This window comes from Dromiciops gliroides, chromosome 3 (assembly GCF_019393635.1).
Source record: "Dromiciops gliroides isolate mDroGli1 chromosome 3, mDroGli1.pri, whole genome shotgun sequence".
NCBI classification, from domain to species: domain Eukaryota; kingdom Metazoa; phylum Chordata; class Mammalia; order Microbiotheria; family Microbiotheriidae; genus Dromiciops; species Dromiciops gliroides.
In genome coordinates, this window is record NC_057863.1 from 95,191,871 (window position 1) to 95,214,617 (window position 22,747).

Consider the following 22,747-nt stretch of genomic DNA (forward strand, 5'->3'; position numbering starts at 1 on the left):
TTATTTTTCTACTATGACAATAGATATATATGTAGTACTTTAAGGTTTTAAAAGCATTTTTCATATATTATTTCATTGGACCCTTACAATGGGCTGGTGATATAGGTGTTGCATCAATTGCTTTACCTTCAGGTAAGGAAATTGAAACTGGACTTGTCCATGGTCATCTTTTTACTAGGTGTCAGTGAAAAAATTTGAAACCAGGCTGTCATAACTATTTATGCCACACTGTCCCTCAAAAGTTCCTTTAAATTATAATAATAAGTAACTGTCGTGCATCATGGTATAGAGAAAAATACTGGATTTGAAGTCCGAGAACCTGCCTTTGTTACTTAATAGTGTGTAAACTTTATCAAGTCCCTTTTCCCTTTGGGCCTCATTTCTAGGCTGAGTGCACCAGAATAGAAAGTCTTTCAGCTCCAAATCCCATGAACCTCTATTTTGATCCACAACATAGGGATCCCAGGAGGGACAAAAAGATTTATAAGATATAGTCCTAGGGCTCCTGAAGCCAAACTTTTGGCAGATGCAAACTTCCGTCTTGTTCTCTATGATGACATCCATTCCTATGTGGGCCACATATCTATTTTAAGAACTCCCTTGTTTATCCACCTAGCCTTTTATTATGAAGTGACTGAAAGTGGATAGAACATGGAGGCTCAGAGTAGAGAGGTAGTGTTAAAGTAGGGTTGGTGAATTGTATGGGTTGTGTGAGATTTGCCAAAGTCCAAAGGCCCCACTGGGAGTGATTGACTAACCCACACCTGGCCAGTCCTTAAGAGGGTATTGTTCTCAGAAGCTAAGGACTTTGAACTCAACAAAACGAGACCACCCTCAAGTCCAGTGAACCAATGGATTTGGGTGACACTGAAGGACAGCCTCTTTCAGGGGAGGGAGGCAGGAAGTAGGAAGTGCTCCTGGCTCTCTGGCTCTTACTCTTTTGTGGCTGGAACCTTGTGTTGGTGGCAGAAGGGAAGGAGAAGAAGGAGGCCATGCTGAACTCTTAGGGTAGATAGGCTTTGCTATCTTTCTGAACTACATATGTTCTCTCTTTACTCTTCAATAAATGCTTAATGCCAAACTTGGTGTTAAGGCTTCTAATTTATAAATAAACCCTAGCTAGTTTTCCCTAAACAGGACAGAAAAAAGGTGACCACACATTAGATTTTAAACATCACAGTTGGTTTGACTGAAGACACTGGACTTTAGGAGGATGGGCATCGAAAGGAACCATGACCAAGAGCTCAGAATCTGAAAGACCTTTAAGAGAAAGATTTGAGGACCCTGTCTCTCCATAATGTAAATGACCTCCCTATTCTCCCTGATGAGGATGGGGTTGAGTAATGATTAGATTGGAGATTGATGCTGAGACCTGAGTGAGACTAGGACTCCATGACAGCCACGATCATCTAACCCACCCTTGCCTTCTACTTTTCCACATCTTCCTACACCTCGCTCCCTACCACATATTCTTCAGTGTAATGACACTGGCCTCCTTGTTGAGTATCTTGGAACGCATCACTCCATCTTTCAGATCTGGACTTTGTCTCTGGCTGTCCCCCATTCCTGGAATGCTCTTCCTCCTCAACTATACCTAATGGTTTCCCTGGCTTCCTTCAAGTCCCAACTAAAATCCCACCTTCTACAGTAAACCTTTCCCAACGCTTCTTAATTCTACTCCCTTTCGCCTGTAACTTATTTCCTATTTATCTTGTATATAGCTTGTTTGTACATATTTGTTTGCATGTCTCTCCCCTTTTGTTGTGAACTTCTTGAGGGCAAGAACTGTCTTCTGCCTCTTTTTGTACCCCCAGCACTTAAGATAGTGCCTGGCACATAGTAGGCACTTCATTGTAAATTCTGTTCTCTTTACTTCAAGCATGCAGGTTAGACATTACTTAAAGAAGTTTTAGGCAGATTATTTGATCCTCAGAGTTCATTTTTTGTTGTTTTTTTTTTGTTGGAGAAGTAGCATCTGTTGGTGACTCCTTCAGCAACTTGTTGTAGTCCATTTTGGAATCTTTCTTCCCTCCTTTCTCTATAGGATAAATATAACAAAAATGGGAGAGGGAGTAAGAAAGAAGAGAACCTTTTATAACTTTTCATCTTTCTTCTCTTTTTTTCTTCTTTTCCACCGTTAAGTAATCCACATGATCTGGCTGATGATCACTTTCAGTAGGAGCAAGAAAACAAAAGTGCAGGATTCAAAGAGAAAGTGAAAAATGTTAACAATAGGGAATTAAAATTTAAAAAGGCAAAAAGTCTCTGGGTTTGGTATAGTACTAGATTTCATAAAGCAGAAACAATAAGATACATACCAAAATAATTATTCATACCTTTTTTGTTTGTCTTTGAAAAATAAAATTTGTGGACAATGAAAAAAAGAAACATTTTAGGCATGGCCAAGGTGAGTCCTAAATACATACATACATGTATACATACATGCATACATAGAAAAATAATCTTTGTTTTCCTATATTGAAAATTTGGTTTCTTTGTGAGCTCCCATACTAGAGTGGAATGATGAAGAAGATGATCACATACATTGTGAAGACCATTGCCCATATCTAGTAATTGAGATCAGTGTCTCTGAAGATCTTGAAATGCATCAGAAACAATTTGGAATTTCTCTCATTTTAAAAAAAAAGCTGATACCTGCTGTATATAGTGTAACTATTAATTCATTTAATGTTAATGGAGCACTGTATTAGTTTGAAGATTCATTTTTCATAGCTTTCAGTATATGACATATCTTGATTTCACCTTTTGAACCCCAAGAAGGAAATCCTAAAGTATTATTGGCCACACTCTTCCATATGGAACTTTTTACTTTGAAAAGAATAAGAAATACAGGGAGGATATGTTCCCTTATGTACTTTGTCAGAATGGTTTTGTTTTAATTTGATCATAAAGCTCTTAATGAAAGCTTTTTAATTCTAAGAATAAATTATGTCAACTTATATCTTTTCAATTATTTTTCTTGCCATTCCTAAATGTTCCTTGTACTTCCCCATATCTATTCCCGTTGTTTCCTGGAAGGCCTCTATTACTTCAAAGACCAAGTTAGCTGTAAACTTCTCCATGAAGCCTTGGGAAATGACCTCTCCTTTCTTTGAACTACTCTAGCATTTTTTTCTTCTTTTGTACCAGTTTTCTTTATTGTTTTCTGTGAAAGAGCCATTTTGTTACCTGTTTTGACCTGAAACAAGTCACTTAACCTCTCTGTGCCTCAGTTCCCAAATATCTGTAAAAGGAGTAGGTTGAAATAGGTGGCCTTGGGGCAGCTAGGTGGTGCAGTGGATAAGCACCGGCCCTGGAGTCAGGAGTACCTGAGTTCAAATCCGGCCTCAGACACTTAACACTTACTAGCTGTGTGACCCTGGGCAAGTCACTTAACCCCAATTGCCTCACAAAAAAAAAAAAAAAGAAATAGGTGGCCTTTACAATCCCTTCAAGGTCTAAATCTATATTCCTATAATCCAATTCTTTACTAGATAGTAAACTCCTTGAAGACAGGGACTCTCTTATTCATCTTTGCATTTCTTGAAGTTCCCTGGACGTAGCACATGCTCAATCAAAATGAGTTCATGAATATCTTATGTTAGGAACCCTCTTAGAATAATTCCCATATATAAATACTATGCTTTGGATACAATTTAAACTTGGTTTGATAACTTTCAAAGGATTCACAGTCAGATTTTTCTGAATTCCTTTACTTGTAAGGCTGCATCTGTTTAGTAGAACAGATACATTCAGCAGAAACTCATAGGTTTGGTGCTTCTTCCCATCTGGAGTAATCAACAAAATATTTTACTTAAATAGATACTGTTGCCTACAATAAGAGCATAGGCTTGACATCATTATCACTGGGACTGAACAGAGAAATATTACTATATGAGTAAGGCTTCACATTTTCCTAAACATAGCTTTTCCAGTCTGGGGTACTAAGTAGAGCATCTTTTTACCTGTTCTGGTTCTTACTTGACTTAATGCCTAGCTTTCCTTCAGTTTCTGCATGCTATACTGTAGGAGTGGGAAACTGTTTTCAATACCCCACAAATGAGAGAGAAAATGAGATGAATTGATGGAAGTACTGTAGATTTTACTCTTTTGTTTTTATGTGTAAGAGCAACAACAAGGCTCTCAGAAATATCCCCAATTAACTATAGAGAAGCTTTTATAATATCCAGATCCAAGTCCATTATTCCTGCCATGGAATGACATTAGGAGTTGGGGGATAAAGGGCTACCAAACAAAAGATTTTGCTTTCTGTGCCTCTTCAATCCCATTTCCATTGGAGTCTAACTCATTTGGAAGTCTGCATTTGATTTGTATATGCTACTTTTGTAATCGCTGACACAGATGTCCCTTCAAAAGTCTTGACAAATGTCCTAGCTCATTTCTTTTCTCTTCTTGATTTCAAGTCTTTCTTTCCTTGCACCTTCTTCCCAAAATTTGCCTCTTTATTAATCTGAAAGAAGAAACAATCTGAAAAAAGCAATGGTGGGGGGATGGTTTAAGGTTTCTAACATTAAGTTCCTGTAGTGAGAATATCATTTACATATAAAGTGACAGCCATCTGGAAACACAAATGCAAAAGTCTCTTTACATGATTCTTTTTTAAGTACAGTGAACCATTACACATGTTCAATAGTACCTCTCGGTTTCTTTGTGGAATATTAGATGATTATCAGTCAAAAATTCCTGGGAAGGAAGCTTTGGATACCTGATGTAAAATTCAACAACAAATCTACAAGCATTTAAGTGCTTGCCTGCTGTCTGTGGAGCCAAAAGAGGTGTGTTATGATGTCATAGATAGAGACTGGCCTGGGAACCAGAAGGACCTTGGGTTCCAGGCCCATGTCAGACATACTGACTGGGTGACCCTGGGCCAATCACAGCACACTCTCAGTGCTCTAGGCCAGTAGTTTCTAATCAAAATAGAAGTGGGTCCCACTAACTCATGCATAAGGATCTCTGCAGGCAGCATGTTGACTTGGTTCTAAAATGTGATATTATCTATGTTTTGTTGTATTTTTATTTATTTTGTTAAATATTACCCAGTTACTTTGTAATCTGGTCTGGGCTGCACTAAGGAATATTGTGGGCCCCATGCAGCCTGGTAGGCCTGGTATGTGACACCTCTGTTCTGTTAAGACTAAGTTGCAGAGAAGGTGCTAAAACCTTCATTGGTTGAGGGAGTCCCCTTGGTCAATGAAATCTAGTCCATATTCCTGTCCCTCTGTGTGTGAGGCACTGTGCTAGCCAAAACTGAAAGTCATCCCTGCCCTTAAATAGCTTAGATTCTGTAAAAGAAGCTGATGGTAATTTGTTTCAAATTATAATGAATGCTCTTTAAAAATGAAACTGTCATTAGATAGATATAGACTACTTTGTTGTCTGTTTGCAAACGAGGAACTGGCAGAAAGCCCTAGAAGAAGCTTTCTAAACAGCATTAAAGTTGTAAATTTAGATGTGCTTGCTAAGATTTCTCTATTACCCATGGCAACATGTAGAATGAGGGAATTAAAAAGAACAAGTGTTGACTCTGAGGTATTTTAAACCCGGCCACACCCTTTCCTCAGAGATAACACCATCCTTTTAGGGAATCTGCAACACTGGCTGAGATTCACATGTGCTGGGCAGCTAAAAGCCTTACAGGCTTTATAGATCACGTGAGAAAATACTGAATTGGAAAAAAAAAAATCTAGCAGCATGTTCTTATTTCAGCAAACTAATGTTCAAAGTTCTCTTATCCTTTGTACCATGAAATAACCTTCTGAGTGCGGTTGATGGTCTGGAACATGGCCCTTCCAGAAAGTCAAGCAGGACTGTGCCTTTGGGCAAAATAAGAAGAAAGGATCACCCCTAAATTGCACTTCAGATGGCCTCCTAGTTATCCTGGCCGATATCAGAGAACCACAGCAGCAGAGGAGGAGTACACATTGTTTTCCACCTGCTGTAATTACAGGAGGACTTAGGCCTTCATACAAATTATGAGTTTCATGCTGTTCCTGATCATAGCATTGCTTCCTATTTACTTCATGCAAACTGTAAGGGGAAAAAAGGAAAAATTATCATTTCTCCTGGGGAGAGTCCTTTTCCTCTGCCCCAAATGCTTCTTCCAAAAGAAACCTTCTGCCTTTCTCTTTCTTCCATAAATGCTTCCCATTTGATTTCATTAAACATTCATATTGGAAAAATAAGAGCTTTTCTTTACATTTCATTCATTAAATTTGGGGCTATAGATTTTATCTTTGTAATCAGAATGTTTTAATCTTCATTGACCTACTATAGTAATACACAGGATTTTCTTAGTACAAGAAAAAATACTAGTTAATGAGAGGTGTTCATCTAATATTTCTAATGCTTTATTTTCTTATGTGGTGATTTGAAGCACCTACAGGAAGAATTTTAAGAAATAACTGGTTTTATTCTTAGTAGAAGCAAATCTATGTACAAATTTATTGTATATTTCCTAATATATGACAAAAATATAATCTTTGTACTTTGGTGATGCAAAATACTAAAGTAACATAACTTTACAAGCTTTAAAATTACTGTTTCTAATAAAAAGTGATAACAGTTTTAACCACTTTTATTCCAGCAAAATAATTTAGGTTTTACCAACATTTTTAGCCAATATCCTTTTCATAATTTCACTAATTATTAGCCAACGCTATCTTTCCTTATAAATCACAAAAGGTTTTCTGTTCTTATCAATCTACTTATTTCCCACTTAGTAATAAACCATGTTCTGCTTTTCTTACTAAATAGTTTTTCCAGTACCTGTTCTTCATATTTTTGTATTTGTTATTTTACCTATTCTCTTTATATGGTATCTTCTGATCTGTGGATGCAAATAGCAGTCCCAGAAAGCACTGTTTTGATCACTTTCTGCTCTGCTGGCAGCTAGGTGACTGAGTGGATAGAATGCTGGACCTCAAGCCAGGAAGAACTGAGTTCTAATCCTGCCTCAAACTTCCTAGTGTGTGATCCTGGGCAAGTCCCAAACTCTCTCAGCCTCGCTTTCCTCATAAGCTGGAGAAGGAAATCGCGAACTACTCCAGTACCTTTACCAAGAAAACCCCAAAAGAGGTCACAAAGAATTGGACACGACTGAAAACGACTAAACATCAACAACATTTATAGCACCTTTCCAATGAAGTGTTCAGTGCATGACACAGTATAAGGAAAATCTTTAAGCATTATAACAATGAATCAATTCCAAGAACCATTCATGATTCAGAAAACAGAAGAAATGAACAGAGCAAAATGTTTGAAATAATAAAGGTTAACAGAACTAAGCAGCGATATGTACTTGTTTATTCCATTTTAGTAAATTCACCAACGGTGAAAATGTCCTGCCTGGGTTCTTCTTCTCAATAGTCATTAGGAATTCTGATAAATTGTACAAGGAGATTCTGGAAAATATTCAGGTTACCTTCTTAGTCTCTGAGTGATTTTCTCTTCTTCTTAAACTCTTTTCTGCCTTAATTTCAGATAGGCCCAAAAAGGCATTTTATGCCGTATGGTTTGTTTGTTTTTTTTCTGATGCTTTAATTTCGTTTAAGTGAAATATTAGCACGCACTTTACTTAACTAAATATATCTATTTTCATTTTTTTTCTATTTACTGCAACATGCTTTTTATAACTTACATAGTTTTATATTTTACATGCAAATGTGATTTTCTCTTTTTTATGATGCTGTGCTCGAGATAAATTATTTTGAAACAGTTTTATTATTTAAATATTAAACAGAAATCTCTGAAAAGTAAAATCATCAATTGCTCTTCATATTTTATGGACTTTATAAGTCTTGTTCTCAATTCTGGTAGCTCATGTAGCTTCTTTAGGTAAAAGGTAGGATGTGATCCATTCTCTACTGTTTCTCATTAGTTCAAGCTTAATCTGTTTGCCACTGCAAGGAATCCTTAAATTGAGAAACCTGGCATGTCACAATTCATACTTGCCTGTAATTTATACTTACTTTTTCTAAACTTTACAAATTCCCAATGTTGATGATGTACATATTAGACCACATTTTACCTAGAACTTTTTGCAATTTGCACACATTTCTCAGAAAGACTTTGTAACTATATCTATTATCTTTTATGAAATAATCCTCATAAAAGCATTCTTTATACCTGCATTTGAGTCTTGCATATTCTTTAGATATACATGACTCCCTTTTAGCAGTCCAGGAGATAGGGCCACCTATATAACTATATAACTGTTCAATAACTAATGATCCATCCCTTTAATTTTTTTTTTTTTTAGTGAGGCAATTGGGGTTAAGTGACTTGCCCAGGGTCACACAGCTAGTAAGTGTTAAGTGTCTGAGGCCGGATTTGAACCCAGGTACTCCTGACTCCAGGGCCGGTGCTCTATTCACTGCGCCACCTAGCTGCCCCCCATCCCTTTAAAATTAGAGATAATATTGCAGAAAGAGCTTTACTATGTCCATGTGAAAAGCTTATTGTTACCTGAGATGAAGAATCTCACCAAAGCCCACCTTTTCTATCTGTGACAGTACCGTTCTTTCAGCCTCAGGACTTGTAGACTGAACGATAAATTACATTTCAATAAAGGATTTTACCTAGTAGTGACTTAGGCCCAGGTCTGGACCATAACAGGCCTTGGTGTAGGGAGTCATTCCTAATCTAAAGGGTACAGAAGCAATTCTAAAACTGAATTTGGGTATAGTAGTAGGTTAAGCAGTGTGATCCCAGCCAACTAATTAGCTATACAATCTTGGACCTACTATGACTTCTCTAGCCTAAAGTTTTCCTGTCTATAAAATGGGAAGCAGAGAAGAAGGTATGAACTAAATGCTATCTAACAATTTCTTGCATCTCCAATAATTATATGTATATATGTATGTATATTCATCAACATCTAGTTTCCTAAGATTATAATTTGTTTTTTAAAAATAGCTCCTAATTGAAAAGCAAAACTTCAAATCCATTCTTTCCTTTTATTGCAGTATAATTTGTTTTACCCATAATTAGCAAAGATTATGGGAAAATTTATTTCTTACCTATACATTTTTAGCATAATGAATTACAAAATAACTGAAGTTTCCAAGTAGTTTTTAGTGAAGTGGTCATGACATATTTTCAGTTTCCAAAAACTCTGTTCCTAAAAGAAGAGTCATTCAGTAGTGCTTCCCAAGATTTAAGGGGCCTTTCTAAATTGAGCACCTAAATGCGGAAAATTCACTTTGGCTTAAAACAGATTTCATATAAGCAGTTTCATCCAGAAAGAAGCATTAATTACCAGTTACCACAAAGAACCCAGCTTCTGAGTCTATCCTTAGACCCCATCTTCTGCCATGGCTATGCATACCTCACTTGTTAAAATCCCACCCTTTATCAGCTGCCTTCTACCTCTAAGGTTGGAACTTTGAAAATAACAAGGGGGTGGATTCCACTTTTAATCTGCTCCTTTCTGTTTCCTACAAAATGACAGCACCTTCTCTGCATCTGCATGTGGAAAGGAAATAAGAGTAGGTCTAGAAAGAACACATACAGTTAAGATTTACTGTGTGGTGTGTTGTTTTTTTTTTTTTAACACAGGTTACGCTTTTATCTCTCTAGGCTTTTAAAGGTTTAGAATAAGGTGTGGGAATAAGGATAAAATGTTGAAAAAGAAAAACATGATAGTTACCCTTTTGTAACTGAAAACTGTACTTTGAAAGCTTCATATTTTGGCAGGAAAACTGATTAGAATCACTCCTATTAGATGTTCACTTAATTTCTCCTGATGCTGTATTTGCTTAAAGTAGAATACAGGAACTAACAAATTCAGTACAAAAGATTTTTTTGTACAAATTAGAGCAATAAGAGAGGCAGTGTGAGTGGCATAGTGGAAAGAGAGCCAGCCTTTGAGTCAGGAAGACTTGGTTTCAGGTTCCACCTTTAATCCATATTTGCTGTGGGAACCTAGGCAAATCACAGCCTCTTAGTGACCGAGGAAACTCTCTAATCTATAAATTGCAGGAAAAGTACCAATCTGTATTGGTAGAGAGAATCTGCTTACCCAAGAATTCTTGGGTATATATAGGGAATTCCCTATAGCAATGAAATGACAAATGTGCATCTACCCCTCCAAAAAAATGTGAAGCAATAAAATAAATGTGAAAGTGTTAAAATACACAGGATGCATATATTTAATGGTGTTTGCTATAGAAGATTTCCTATTTATGTTGCCAATGTAATTTACATATGAAGTATATATTTTCAAAAAGGATTCTGATATGGAAAAACTTGAGGTTTTCTTTTTGACAGACTTTAAATATATTTTATTACATTTTTCTGTTTAATTACAGGGTGTAGGAAAAAACAAGATTGTTGACAGATTCCTTCACCTGCTTAACAGACCCAGAGAATATATTCAACTACATAGGTAAGAGGATAAATTCACTAATCTATTAAACTTCTGCCTTAATAATCTGTTCCTTTCCCTAGAACAATTTAGAATTATTTCCTGAAAGACCCATTTTATTATCCTTTTTTTCTTTTCCATTCTTCCTATAATTTTTTCCCTTCCCTTTAAGGAAATGAAAGCCTATAAAATTTTTTTTTTTTTTTTTTTTTCTTTGTTGTTTTTTTTTTTTTTTTTTTTTTTACGGGGCAATGGGGTTAAGTGACTTGCCCAGGGTCACACAGCTAGTAAGTGTCAAGTGTCTGACGCCAGATTTGAACTCAGGAACTCCTGAATCCAGGGCCGGTGCTTTATCCACTGCGCCACCTAGCTGCCCCTAAAATTTGTTTTTAAAATAATGTATGTGGGGGCAGCTAGGTGGTACAGTGTATAAAGCACTGGCCCTGGATTCAGGAGGACCTGAGTTCAAATCCAGCTTTAGACATTTGACATTTACTAGCTGTGTGACCCTGGGCAAGTCACTTAACCCCCATTGCCCCGCAAAATAATAATAATAATAATAAATACTGATTAATAGATACCATGGGGAGAAAGACTGATGAGAATTGAATTCAATAAAAAAGCATTCAGAGAATAGACATCATTTTGATTTTAGGCAAAAAACATAAATGAGTTTTAGTCACATAAAAAATGTATCACAAACCTGGTGGCAGAAATGTAGTAAGAGTTTATATGTCTCCTTTTTAAAACTCTTGTAAATTTTTCATTTCTCTTTTGAGTGAGAACTTTAATCAGAACTGTTTATTAAATGAGGTTGATTCTCCAGGCTTTGATGGAATTTACAGGAAATCAGTGGGGATATTTTTCCTCTCTGGACCAAAGAACACTGAACCTGGAGTTAGAGACCATGAGTTTAAATACTACTTTTGAAGCTTACTATGACCTAAGACAAGTTATTTAATGTCTCCTTGGGCTTCACCCTCCTCCTAATCTGTAAAATGAAGGGATTGGATGAGAGGTACCTCCCAGCTCCAGATCTACTTTATAAAACAAACAGTAGGGTTCAGTTCTATACTATAGCCAGTGAAAGAGAGAGAAATACAAGAAAGAGAAAAAAAAATGCAACAAAAACGAGGGAAAGTATGAGAGGGGGACAGAGAGTGGGGGGTGGAAAAAAGGATACTGACTGAAAAGAAGACTTGACTTTCTCATACCACAGGGACCCCAGAGCAGAGCTACCTCTTCCAACAGGAGGAGAGCTTGAGATGGCAGCATTAGAACAGCATTTGCCACCTCCACAGGATCCCAGGGGTAGTAATGCAGGTTTGGGGCATTCTCCTCAATGTCACTGCTAATGACGGACCAGCATTTTATACTTTGGAATTGATGGCCAATTCAAATCATTTCAGCCAAATTTAATTTAAAATTCGTAGAACATGAGAAGCTTATATACTAAGGTTGCTGAAATTATCTACGCTTAGTGAGAGGCAGCTAATGGCTCAGTGGATAAAACATTAAACCTGAAGTCAGGATTACCTGAGCAAATCCAGCTTCAACACTTGCCAGCTGTGTAACCCTGGGCAAGCCACTTCACCTCTCTTTGCTCAACGATAAATTGAGGACATTCATAGAACCTATCTCCCAGGGTTGTTGTGGGGATCGGATGAGAACATATGTGTAAGAAGTGCTTCGCACAGTGCTGTGCCTGGCACACAATAGGTGCTACGTAAATGCTTATTCCCTTCCCTCTTTAACTATAAACCAGACCTCCTGGGACTGATTTAATAGTGGATATACTGATTTTAGCAGGAGATGCATAAGGGCTGATCTCTAATTCTAATATTATTTTTGAGAGATTATTGAGTGGCAGGATACTATATAAGTTCCCTTTTTAAAAGCTTTTTTTGTGTGTTACAGAATAACTGTTCTGTTTTTATTCTTAGGTCATTTTATTCTGTTTATTTCTGCCACTTAGTGGTTTATTATTGTTGCTTAGTGGTGTTTTAAAAAATGCATTTAATTGTTCTAATGAATGCTGTTTTGTTATATTTATATATGCAATGTTACTGAAGAGTATAGTTTTATAATTCCAATATAAAATATTGATTAAATATATATAATTTTATCAATGTTATTATATTCTGTTTAAGTATTATATATTTATATATGAATATATTTTATTTAAACATTTTTAAAAGATGAATTGGAATGCAAATAATCTGCCTAAAGTAGTCTCAGAAATAGAAGTCAGCTCTTTTATCTCTCCTGCCACAGTCAGTATATTTACTATTAAGCCAAGTCCACATCTAGATTGAGGAACTGTAATCACAGTGACCCTGAGCTGCATGCTTCCCATTTACTGAGAATTTTTTAACTTGGTTCAACAGAAACTTGCTACCTGCAAGGCACTTAGGTTCCACGAACACAAAGATAAAAAATGACATATTTTCTTATTCTCAAATAGTTTACAATCCATGGAATATGACACATATACATATAAATGTAATTCAGAGTAGAATATGATGGAGCAAGAAAGAGATCACTTTCACCTGGGGAGATTTAGATCCCAGACCTGAATGAAAAGGATTTCACCAGAAATGAGGAGGAAAACACATTCTAAGTATGAGAGAATGGCTTGTACATATGTTCAGCAATAGAAGACATCAGAAGGAGAGGTTGTATTCATACCACTGGGAGAAGAGGCCTGCCCTAAAGTCAGTATGTGAGAAAATCATGACAGCTAAACTGTTTCGGGATACTCCTTTAATAAAGGAATTAGAGAAGACAAGTTTGCTAGCACTTAACTGATTTGCTGCTGCTGTATCATCTCAAGCCATCCTTAACAGTGTTCATTGATGACTTAGAAAACTCCAGCAGTTTTCAAAATAACAGTGGACATCTGTCGTGTGAGAATCATGCTCACATCCTGTTCAGTTTTTCAAGTCATCAATATTTAACTTTCAGACCATTTTAGCCTGTAATTTACATAGATAGCAATTTGCCTAACATTTCACTTGCATCTTGATGGTTTTGATGCAAATAGAAAGGGACTCAGTCAGCTTTCTTATTGAGAAGAGTAGAGAGGGAATTGGCTAGCATTAATCAAGAATCCAAGCAGATGAAAATTAAGATGAGCTTCATTACTCTGTCACCTTCCTTCTGAATAGTTTTTCTTTAAATATATGTACATTTTTAAAAAACAGTTTATTTTGGAATGTGATGTCTATCATTGGTCTGACTGAAAAGAGGCTATAAAGTCATCTCTTTTCTGGTTCTTGTAAAATGCAAATATCTATTTTGACATGAGTTAATTGAGTTAATTTTTCTTTGGCCCTACATTTTCAGGCCATTCTTGTTCAAGAAATTTTAAATTTACTTTTATCATTTAGTAATAGGCATATAGTATTAATAAAATAGATTTTTATGGTCAAAATAAGATAAATTGAGACACAATGTTCCATGTACCATCAATTTATTAGTAAAGCACAAATTTACTAATAAATAGGATCTCAGCTTCCCCAGCGAAGACCTCAGGGTCTTATCTTTTTAGGGAAGTGCAGAACAAAGAAGGGGACTTCAAAAAGAGGGAACAAGTTATGGTTAATTAGAAGAGTAGCAGCATAAATGGTGAAATATGTTTGCTTACAGAGCTAAGGCATGGGGGACAATATGACTGGTTGGAAATTGGAGATGAGGAACTAGCAACAACCCCCTCCTTCAACTAAGAAATGTTCATTGTTTGATTCCACCTGCAAAGTTAGAGCTAGTGGACCAGACTTCTTTGGATAACAAATAAGACACCCTTGGTGGTATGAAGATAATAAACCAGACTCTCTGGTGTCCATCTGCATCTTTCAAGAGTAACAGATTTCCTTGGCATAAGAATAGAACAGTGATTAACAAGAGAACTGGTTTTCTAAACTTAACTCATTACAGGACAGCAGAATTTCTGAAATAAGTTCAGAGGAAAAGAATCATGACTTGGGCAGTTATAGGACAAAACTAATTAATTGAAAATAGAATCAATTAAAAAATGATACAGAATCAATCTGATTATTTCAGAATACACCAGTTATATTCCAGTTAGACTGCACATGTTAATCATTTACATTCTACTAGGGATACCTCTCTCTCCCCTCCCCAAACTAAACAGGCTTCACTTTATGTATTTTAAGTAAAATTGTTTATAAATATAGTCAGGAAAATAAATGGCTAAGATATAATTAAATAGCCACAAATATTGAGTGCCCATTATGAAGTTGTCTGATTTGTAGTGAAGGTTTTCACAATTAATGTCTCTTCTTTGCCAGACTCAGTGCAAAACTAAAGACTACAATGTTAGAAGCTACAGTAATTCCCTTACTATATATAAGAATTAAGTAATGTTTAGTTTCTTGAAACAAAGTTTCCGTGGCCCTTTGTGCTAGAGTGATCCTGGCAGAATTCAGGTCTAGAATTTGTTTTGCCCTGAAGATGGGACTTTTTTGTGATCTAGAGCAAAACATCAACCAGAGGAGGTCTGGACTAAGCTTTAGATTGTGACAGTCTGGAGGTTCTAGGACTCCAGATGTGTCTAAATACATAAATGTTTTAGTACCTCTGGAGATCTGAGATTTTATTCATGTGGTTACTTCTTCCTAGCAAATAGCAGCCTCTATATAAATTAAGAGAGAGTCTTTATGAATTGCAGTGGACCAAAAAAATGCATTATCTATTGTACAACCTTTTGATAATAAGCCAAACGTTTAGCTACATTGTTTTTCAGAAAAGAAAGGTATAGACTATTAGTGGTCTATACTAAAAACCTTCCCAGTTTGGTTAATAAGTGCCAAAACTTGTGTTCAGTATAGCCTTCAGAAACTTCCTCAGCTCTACTTCATACAATGGTGTGGAACACTGAAGTCTGACTTTAGTGGTATAAAGTCGGCAGAAAAAAATCCAAAATCCCCAAAAGCTTAAACCCCAGAGTCATCCTGGTTAACCCCAGCCTTGAACATTCCATGCCAAAGGGCCTGGACTTAACTACCTGATGTTTTTCCTGTCTTATGATTCAGTGGCAGTCTCTGGCTTAGGACAGAGTGGCTTGTGATTTGTATTCTTGATTGGGCCTTGTTTGCTCCCCTTCAACAGATCTTCAACAGATCCTATTTTTCCCCAGCATATGTAATTTCTAATTCATCTTTGATGTTATTGGCAACATAAATACAGATTTTCTCCCAAATATTTATGAAAACAAGTTTTAAAGTTAGACAAAAGCCAGTTTACCAACAGTCATTCATTAAATATCTGCTATGTGCCAGGAAAAGACAAATGATGACACATTCTCTGCTCTCATGGAGTTTACATTGTATTGGAGCATATAACATTAAATATATGTGTTATAAATACAAGGTAGTTTGTTTTTTTAAAGGTTTATAGTTTATTTTATGACTTTTGTTGAATTAACATTTTTTTCTATATTTGAACTACAGAATCAAGTCCATCACTTTAGAACCTTACATAATGGCAAAAATCTTTTTCCTCATGTATAAATATCTCCTTTTTTGAGGCCATAGCTGTCTATTTTATTGTGTCCAAACTAGGACACCTTAACATATGCATTTATATTTTTAGGGACAGAATAGAATGCGAAATATTGTTAGTTTTCATTATAATATCTGCAGATACAGTACAATAGAAATAACACTGGACTAAGAAGAAATCAGGCCCTCACATTAACTAGCTGTTTGAGGTATTATGCTGTCTTTTGTTATATGTAGCTATTCTATTACCAGATTATGAGCTAACATTTGCTGCAGTCAGCATATTTTTTCCCTCAATAGCTGAATTCACCAATTTATTCCAGTTCCTTGATACGAAATCACTTTCCAAACATTTTCATCCCTCCTTAAGCCTCCAGTTTACTCCTCTTCCATTTATCCTCTCATCTGAGAGCCTTGCCTCATATTTGACTGAGAATATTAAGGTCCTTCACTAGTAGCTCCCTCTCCTCCCCTCCTCATTTCACATAGCTCAGATGCCTTCTGCCACTTCACCCATCTGCTATGAAAAGGTGGCCCTTTTCCTTGCCAAGGCAAATTTCTCAATATGCACAAATGATCCCATTACATTCTGTCTTCTCCAGAAGATTTCTCCTTCTATCATCTCCATTATCTCACTGATCTTCAGTCTCTCCCTCATTCGATCCATCTGTCCCTAACAGCTGCAATTCTATCACTCTCTTCCTTTCTGCAGGCTAAACTTCTTGAGAAAACTGTCTACAATAAGTACCTCACTTCCTTTTCTCTCATTTTCTTCTGAATTCTCTGCAGTCTTCTAAACTCACCATTCAACTGAAATCACTCTACACAGTTACCAGCGATCTAATGAACAACATGAACACTCTGATAACATATTTAATGTTCTATGCCCATAGTTTCCATCTCACAAAGAAAGGAAGGACATGTATTTTCTTATATCTTCTTCAGGGTCAAGCTTGATTATTATGATTATAGCATTCAGTTTTTGTTGTTGATAATATTTGATTTACATTGTTGTTGTCATTGTATATTTTGTTTTGCTGGGTTTGCTTTTAAATACTTTTCTTAAATTTATCTGAATTAGGCATATAATTTCCTTCTTCAGGGTAGCTAGGTAGCACAGTGGATAAAGTGCTAGGCCTGAAGTCAGAAAGATCAATTTTCCTGGGTTCAAATCCTGTATCAGATACACTTACTAACTGTGTGACTCTGGGCAAATCACTTAACCCTGTTTGCCTCAGTTTCTTCACCTATAAAATGAGCTGGAGATGGAAATGGTAAACCAGTCCAGTATCTTTGCATAGAAAATCCCAAATGGGATTCCAAAGAGTTGGAATCCACTGAAACAACTGAATGACAATGATGACGACAAAATTTTTCTTCAGGACACCAGGCCTTGGCATTCATCATGCTTCTACTGAATGCATACTTGGTGCTGTGTGTACCTAGTCCAAATCCTTCATTTTACAGACTAGGAAACTAAGGCTCAGGGGAGTTAAGTGACTTGTCCAGTGCTTTTTGTACTTCCTTATTTGATTGGATCTATTTTTTCATCAGTATGGCTGCTCCCTTCATTTGTGCAGGCTATCCCTGCCTGTTTTGACTATATCAAATTTAACAGGTTTTACTCAAACAAAATCAATGCAGCTAGGATATAAAGTGAAACTATGACATGGAAAAATGAGTCTAGAATTCAAGAGACTAAGACTAGATGTATTGATCTGGGAGCCCCCTGCATAAAAATTGTCATTGAAGCCATGAGAAATGATCAGAGCACCAAGAAAGAAGAGTATTGAGAAAAGAGATGCTACAAATATTTTTGTATATATATACACATATATGTAAATTTCTGTTTGGGGTACAAGTGTAAGTGTTGTATGCACATACACAGACACACATGCAATAAATATATCTTTATTTTTGCTTTTGACCTCCTTTGGGTATATGCCTAGCAATAGCATCCCTAAGTTAAAATCTATAGATATTTTAAATCCCTTTTATCACAGAATTCTAAATTTTTTTCCAGAATTATTATACCAGTTCACAGCTCTATTTTGCTTTTCTCCCACAGCCCATTCAGCATTTACTATTTCTAATTTTTGTCATCTTAACCAATTTTATGGCTGTGAAAATATCTCAGAGTTATTTTAGTTTACATTTCTCTTAATAGCGATTTGGAGCAGTCTTTCTCATCTGATTGTTAATAGACATATTAAAAAATAGACATATTAATGGACTGTAGAAAACTGTGCATATCCTTTATTTATCTACTAGGGAGTGGCTCTTGGTCATATATATTTGTATTATTTCTCTACCTTTCTTGTACAGCAGACTTATCAGATGTTTCATTGCAAAGATATTTTTCCCCAGTTATGTTTCTCTTCCTAGCCTAGAGAAGAACATGTAATTTTTCTTTTTCTTTTTTTCCATCTTAATAGTATTTTATTTTCCCTATTACATATAAATATAGTTTTCAACATTCATTTTTGTAAGATTTTGAGTTCCAGATATTTTTCCTTCCCTTCCCTCCCCTCTCCCTAAGACAACAAGCAGTCTGATTTGGTTATACAGTACAGTCAGAATATGTAATTCTTCAAATGCTATTTCAAACATCCTTATTCCCCATATCTGTCATGTACTCCCCCTTCGCCCCAATAGAATTCCACACTTCATTGAGTGTTCAGCTCAAGTGCCACTTTCTACTTGAAGCTTCTGATAACCACACTTACTAGTCCCCTTCCTCTAGAAATGACTTTGTACATGTTTTTAACATTGATTTTTCTTTGTGTATGTTGAAATAAAAAATAAATCCAGTTGCTTCCTTTGTTACCTGAAAGAATCAATTAAGCAGCAGTTATTAAGCACCTACACTGTGCCAAGCACTGTGCTAAGCACTGGGGATACAAAAAAGGGACAGCCCCTATACAGTCTAATGGGGGACACAACATGCAACCAAATAGATAGAGCAAGCTGTGTGCAAAATAAACAGGAACTCATTAACCCAGGGAAAGCTTCCTGTTGAAGGTGCGATTCTCTCTGGGCCTTAAAGGAAGCCAGGGAGGTCAGTGATCAGGGTGGAGAAGGAAAGCATTCTAGGTATGGGGGACAGCCAAGGAGAATGCCGGAACTGAGGGTTTTGTTCTTGGAACAGCCAGGAGGGAAGTCTGAAGCAAAGAAATCAGGCAATTTTAAGAATTCCTAAAGACTTCTCTTCTATGAAAATTTAAAAAATAATGATAACTATTTTAGTCCAAGAACTAAAATCCCAATTTTCTGGTCTCAATATCATTTTACTATTTTATAGGATTTCTTAAAGCTGTTTTAAATACTAGGCTATTTATAACATCCTAAACAAAGATTTGTCAAAAGACTTAATGACCCCTATGTATGTGTTGTGGGGAAAATAGGGTAGGGGGTATGGGTTAGGGGTTTGGGGTCCTTAGGAATTCCTCTTTAAAGAATTACACCCTCTTGCACACAAAACCAATAGAATAAGATAGTAGTTTATTTAAGGGCCAGGAAGGGAAACCAAGAGAGAAATCCTTGGGCTTCTTCTCATGGGGAGGAAGGCATGGCGCAGAGCGTGGCTCTGAGATACCAATCTCCTCCAGCATGAGACAGGCAGATACTTTTATAGAGGACTGATGGTGGTCCAATGAGGTAATCATCTGACTGTGGAAAGTTCTTTTATTGAGGGAGGACCATCCCCCACTAGTGGTGGCTGGGGGAGTTGGGTGAGGGGTGGCTGTGGATCTCTCAAGCCATCTCTCTCCTTCTCCTCCCACCACAAAGGCAGCAGCCACACCTAATCTTATCTCCCCGGGGGTGGGGGAGACTAGAATGAAGGGTGGTGGTCCTGGAGCTAGCTCAGTCCTGATCAAGTTCCACTTATCTCTTTAGGTGTGTCTGTCCTCTGGTTTAGTTTCTCTAGAAGAAGGTTCTTTGATGTACCCCAGAGAACTTCTGGGGTGCTCTGAGCCCATAACACATGGCTTTGGTTGTTAGAGGAATTGTACTTTTGAGTATGGTTAGTATGTTTCCCTGGTGTTTCAGTGAAGGAAAATAGATTTTGCCCCTCATGTCTTATATTGTTGAGAATATATCAGTTGGATATTTTGCTGGGGCTATTTTCTACCTTCTGTTCTTTGGCAGAACACCTACCTCTGGAAAAAAATGGTGTATCACAAGAAACTTACTTCCACAAATATTACTGCTGTGAGATTTAAAATTGGATCCTAGAGCATTAACCTCCCCTTTTTAACCTTTCCCTTATTTATCTCCCAGACAAGTAAATGGAAGAAGCTTCTGATCTCTAGTTAGAGCTTTTATTGTTTGGAAATTACAAGGTGATGTTGATTAGAGAGACAGGAAAGTAGAAATACAAAACAAATAGTCTTAAGTCTATGCTTAGTCTATATTCCGTATAAAACTCACCAAAACCCAAGGCCACTTTTGAGGGGGAGAGCCGCGTCTAGCACTTGCTGTTACGGTGAGCCGGGCCGGGTCCAACCTCCATCAGCATCCCTGTGTGCAGCGCCAGTCATCGGACCAGGAGAGCAGGCAAAAGACCTCACTTCCGTTCTCTCCTTGCCTTTTAAGCTCGCACCAGGAAGTGGAATGCCTAGCAGGTGGAGGTGGAGTACACAGCACGGTCTCCTCCCCGAAAGGGTGGTCCTTCAAAAACTGGCATCTCTCCATTATCGCTAAAGGACTGTTAAAACCTTTTTACCACACTGCTTTACTTTGTCTTCATAATTCATTAGTTATCCTGCAACTGTGTATAGATAGAAATTAAGCGATTTCAAAATAAACTATTTCTACTACAAGTTTCTAGCTTGCCAATTTTTAGGAGGTTAGTGTCTTTCCAATCATTTTGGCAGGAATACTGTATTTTGTATACATTGGCACTGTAACAACTTTCAAAACACAATATAACACTATTAGGATACTTACTATAGTATCCTAAAGACTTATCTACTATGAAAATTTTAAAAATAGTGGTAACTATTTTAAGCCAAGAACTAAAATCCCAATTTTCTGATCTAGATATCATTTTGCTATTTTATAGGATTTCTCAAAACTATTTTAAATACTAGGCTATCTATAACATTATCCTAACTAAGAATTTGTCAAAAAGCTTAATTTATTACCCTTGAAAAAGAGCTCACATAGTCCACTATATGTAGCTGGCTTCAAACCCCTAGCAGTGATTCACCCCAATCACCTTCCTGCCATGCTCCTACCCCATTACTTGTTCTGGGGAAAGTAATCAAATTAATAAAACCATTGATTCTGCAAAGGATATGTCACTGTTGATGGACTTGTAAACTAAAAGTATGAGGGAAAAAAAATCCTCTTCTCAATAATTCTCAGGAACTCAGCAGCAATGTGACAAAGGCTCTTTTATTTCCTTCTCGTGAGGAGGAGGCACCCTAGTGTGCAGCTAGTGGGTGTCAAGAAAGGGGGCTCACAGGCCCTGTTTTATACCCTAGTCCCTAATGCCAATGGACCCTCCCCTTTTTCATCATTGGTCCGATTACTCAAGGGTTACAATCTACAAGCAAAAACTAGCTAATCAGAACACAGTATTCCCACCCCTCTTCCTTGTATGGGCATAACTCAGGAGCAGACTTTATTGAGACCAGGGCTCTTTGAACCCTGTGATTTTGTTAGCCAGAGGGGGAGGAAAGGATCTGAGACCTTTGTCCTACAAACAGGTCAGGAGGAGTATGATTGACTGTTATATCCTCATTGAGAGGAGACAACTACCCATTTTCTCACAAAAGCAATTAGGAACTATGCCCAAAGGGCTATAAAACTGCTCATACCTATTCATTCAGCAATAGCACTACTAGGCCTATACCCCAAAGAGATTTAAAAAAAAAAAACAAGGGAAAAGGACCTGTTTGTACAAAAATACTTATAGCAGCTCTTTTTGTGGTGGCAAAGAATAGAAATTGAGATGTCTATCAATTGTGCAATGGCTGAATGAGTTGTGGTTTATGATTGTATTGTAATACTGTTGTACTATGAGAAATGATGGGGGGCAGCTAGGTTACACAGTGGATAAAGCACCAGCTCTGCATTCAGGAAGACCTGAGTTCAAATCTAGCCTCAGACACTTGACACTTACTAGCTCTGTGACCCTGGACAAGTCACTTAATGCCCATTCCCCCCCCCCAAAAAAAAAAAAGGAAAGAAAGAAAGAAATGATGGGCAGGATGATTTCAGGAAAACCTGGAAATATTTACATGAACTGATGCAAAGTGAAATGAGCAGAAGCAGGAGAACATTATACACAGTAACAGCAGCATTGTATAATGATAGTTGTGAATGACTTAACTATCCTCAACAATATAATAATCCAAGAAAATTCCAAAGGACTCATGATGAAAATGCTATCTACCTCCAAAGAAAGAACTGATGGAGTCTGAATGCAAATCAAAGTATACAACTGTTTACTTTCCGTATTTTTCTCATAGGTTTTCTTTCTTTCTTTCTTTCTTTCTTTCTTTCTTTCTTTCTTTCTTTCTTTCTTTCTTTCTTCCTTCCTTCCTTCCTTCCTTCCTTCCTTCCTTCCTTCCTTCCTTCCTTCCTTCCTTCCTTCCTTCCTTCCTTCCTTCCTTCCTTTCTTTCTTTCTTTCTTTCTTTCTTTCTTTCTTTCTTTCTTTCTTTCTTTCTTTCTTTCTTTCTTTTAGAGAGGGGGGTCTGTGTTTCCTTTCACAACATGACTGATATGGAAATATGTTTTGCATGGGTACATATGTATAACCTATATAAAGTTGCTTCCTGTTTCAGGAAGTGGAAAGGGGAGGGGCAGAGAGCATTTGGAACTCAACAT

The 22,747-nt window shown here is 36.8% G+C and overlaps 1 protein-coding gene across 1 annotated transcript in view; it reads left to right on the plus strand.

Annotated features, from left to right (window-relative positions):
* Positions 1-22,747, plus strand: part of VWA8 (von Willebrand factor A domain containing 8) — a 411,604-nt gene that overhangs the window by 172,720 nt on the left and 216,137 nt on the right. The window contains exon 21 of the mRNA XM_043992994.1: positions 10,332-10,408. Coding sequence (XP_043848929.1) covers positions 10,332-10,408 — 77 coding nt within the window. The remainder of the gene's footprint in view (positions 1-10,331; positions 10,409-22,747) is intronic.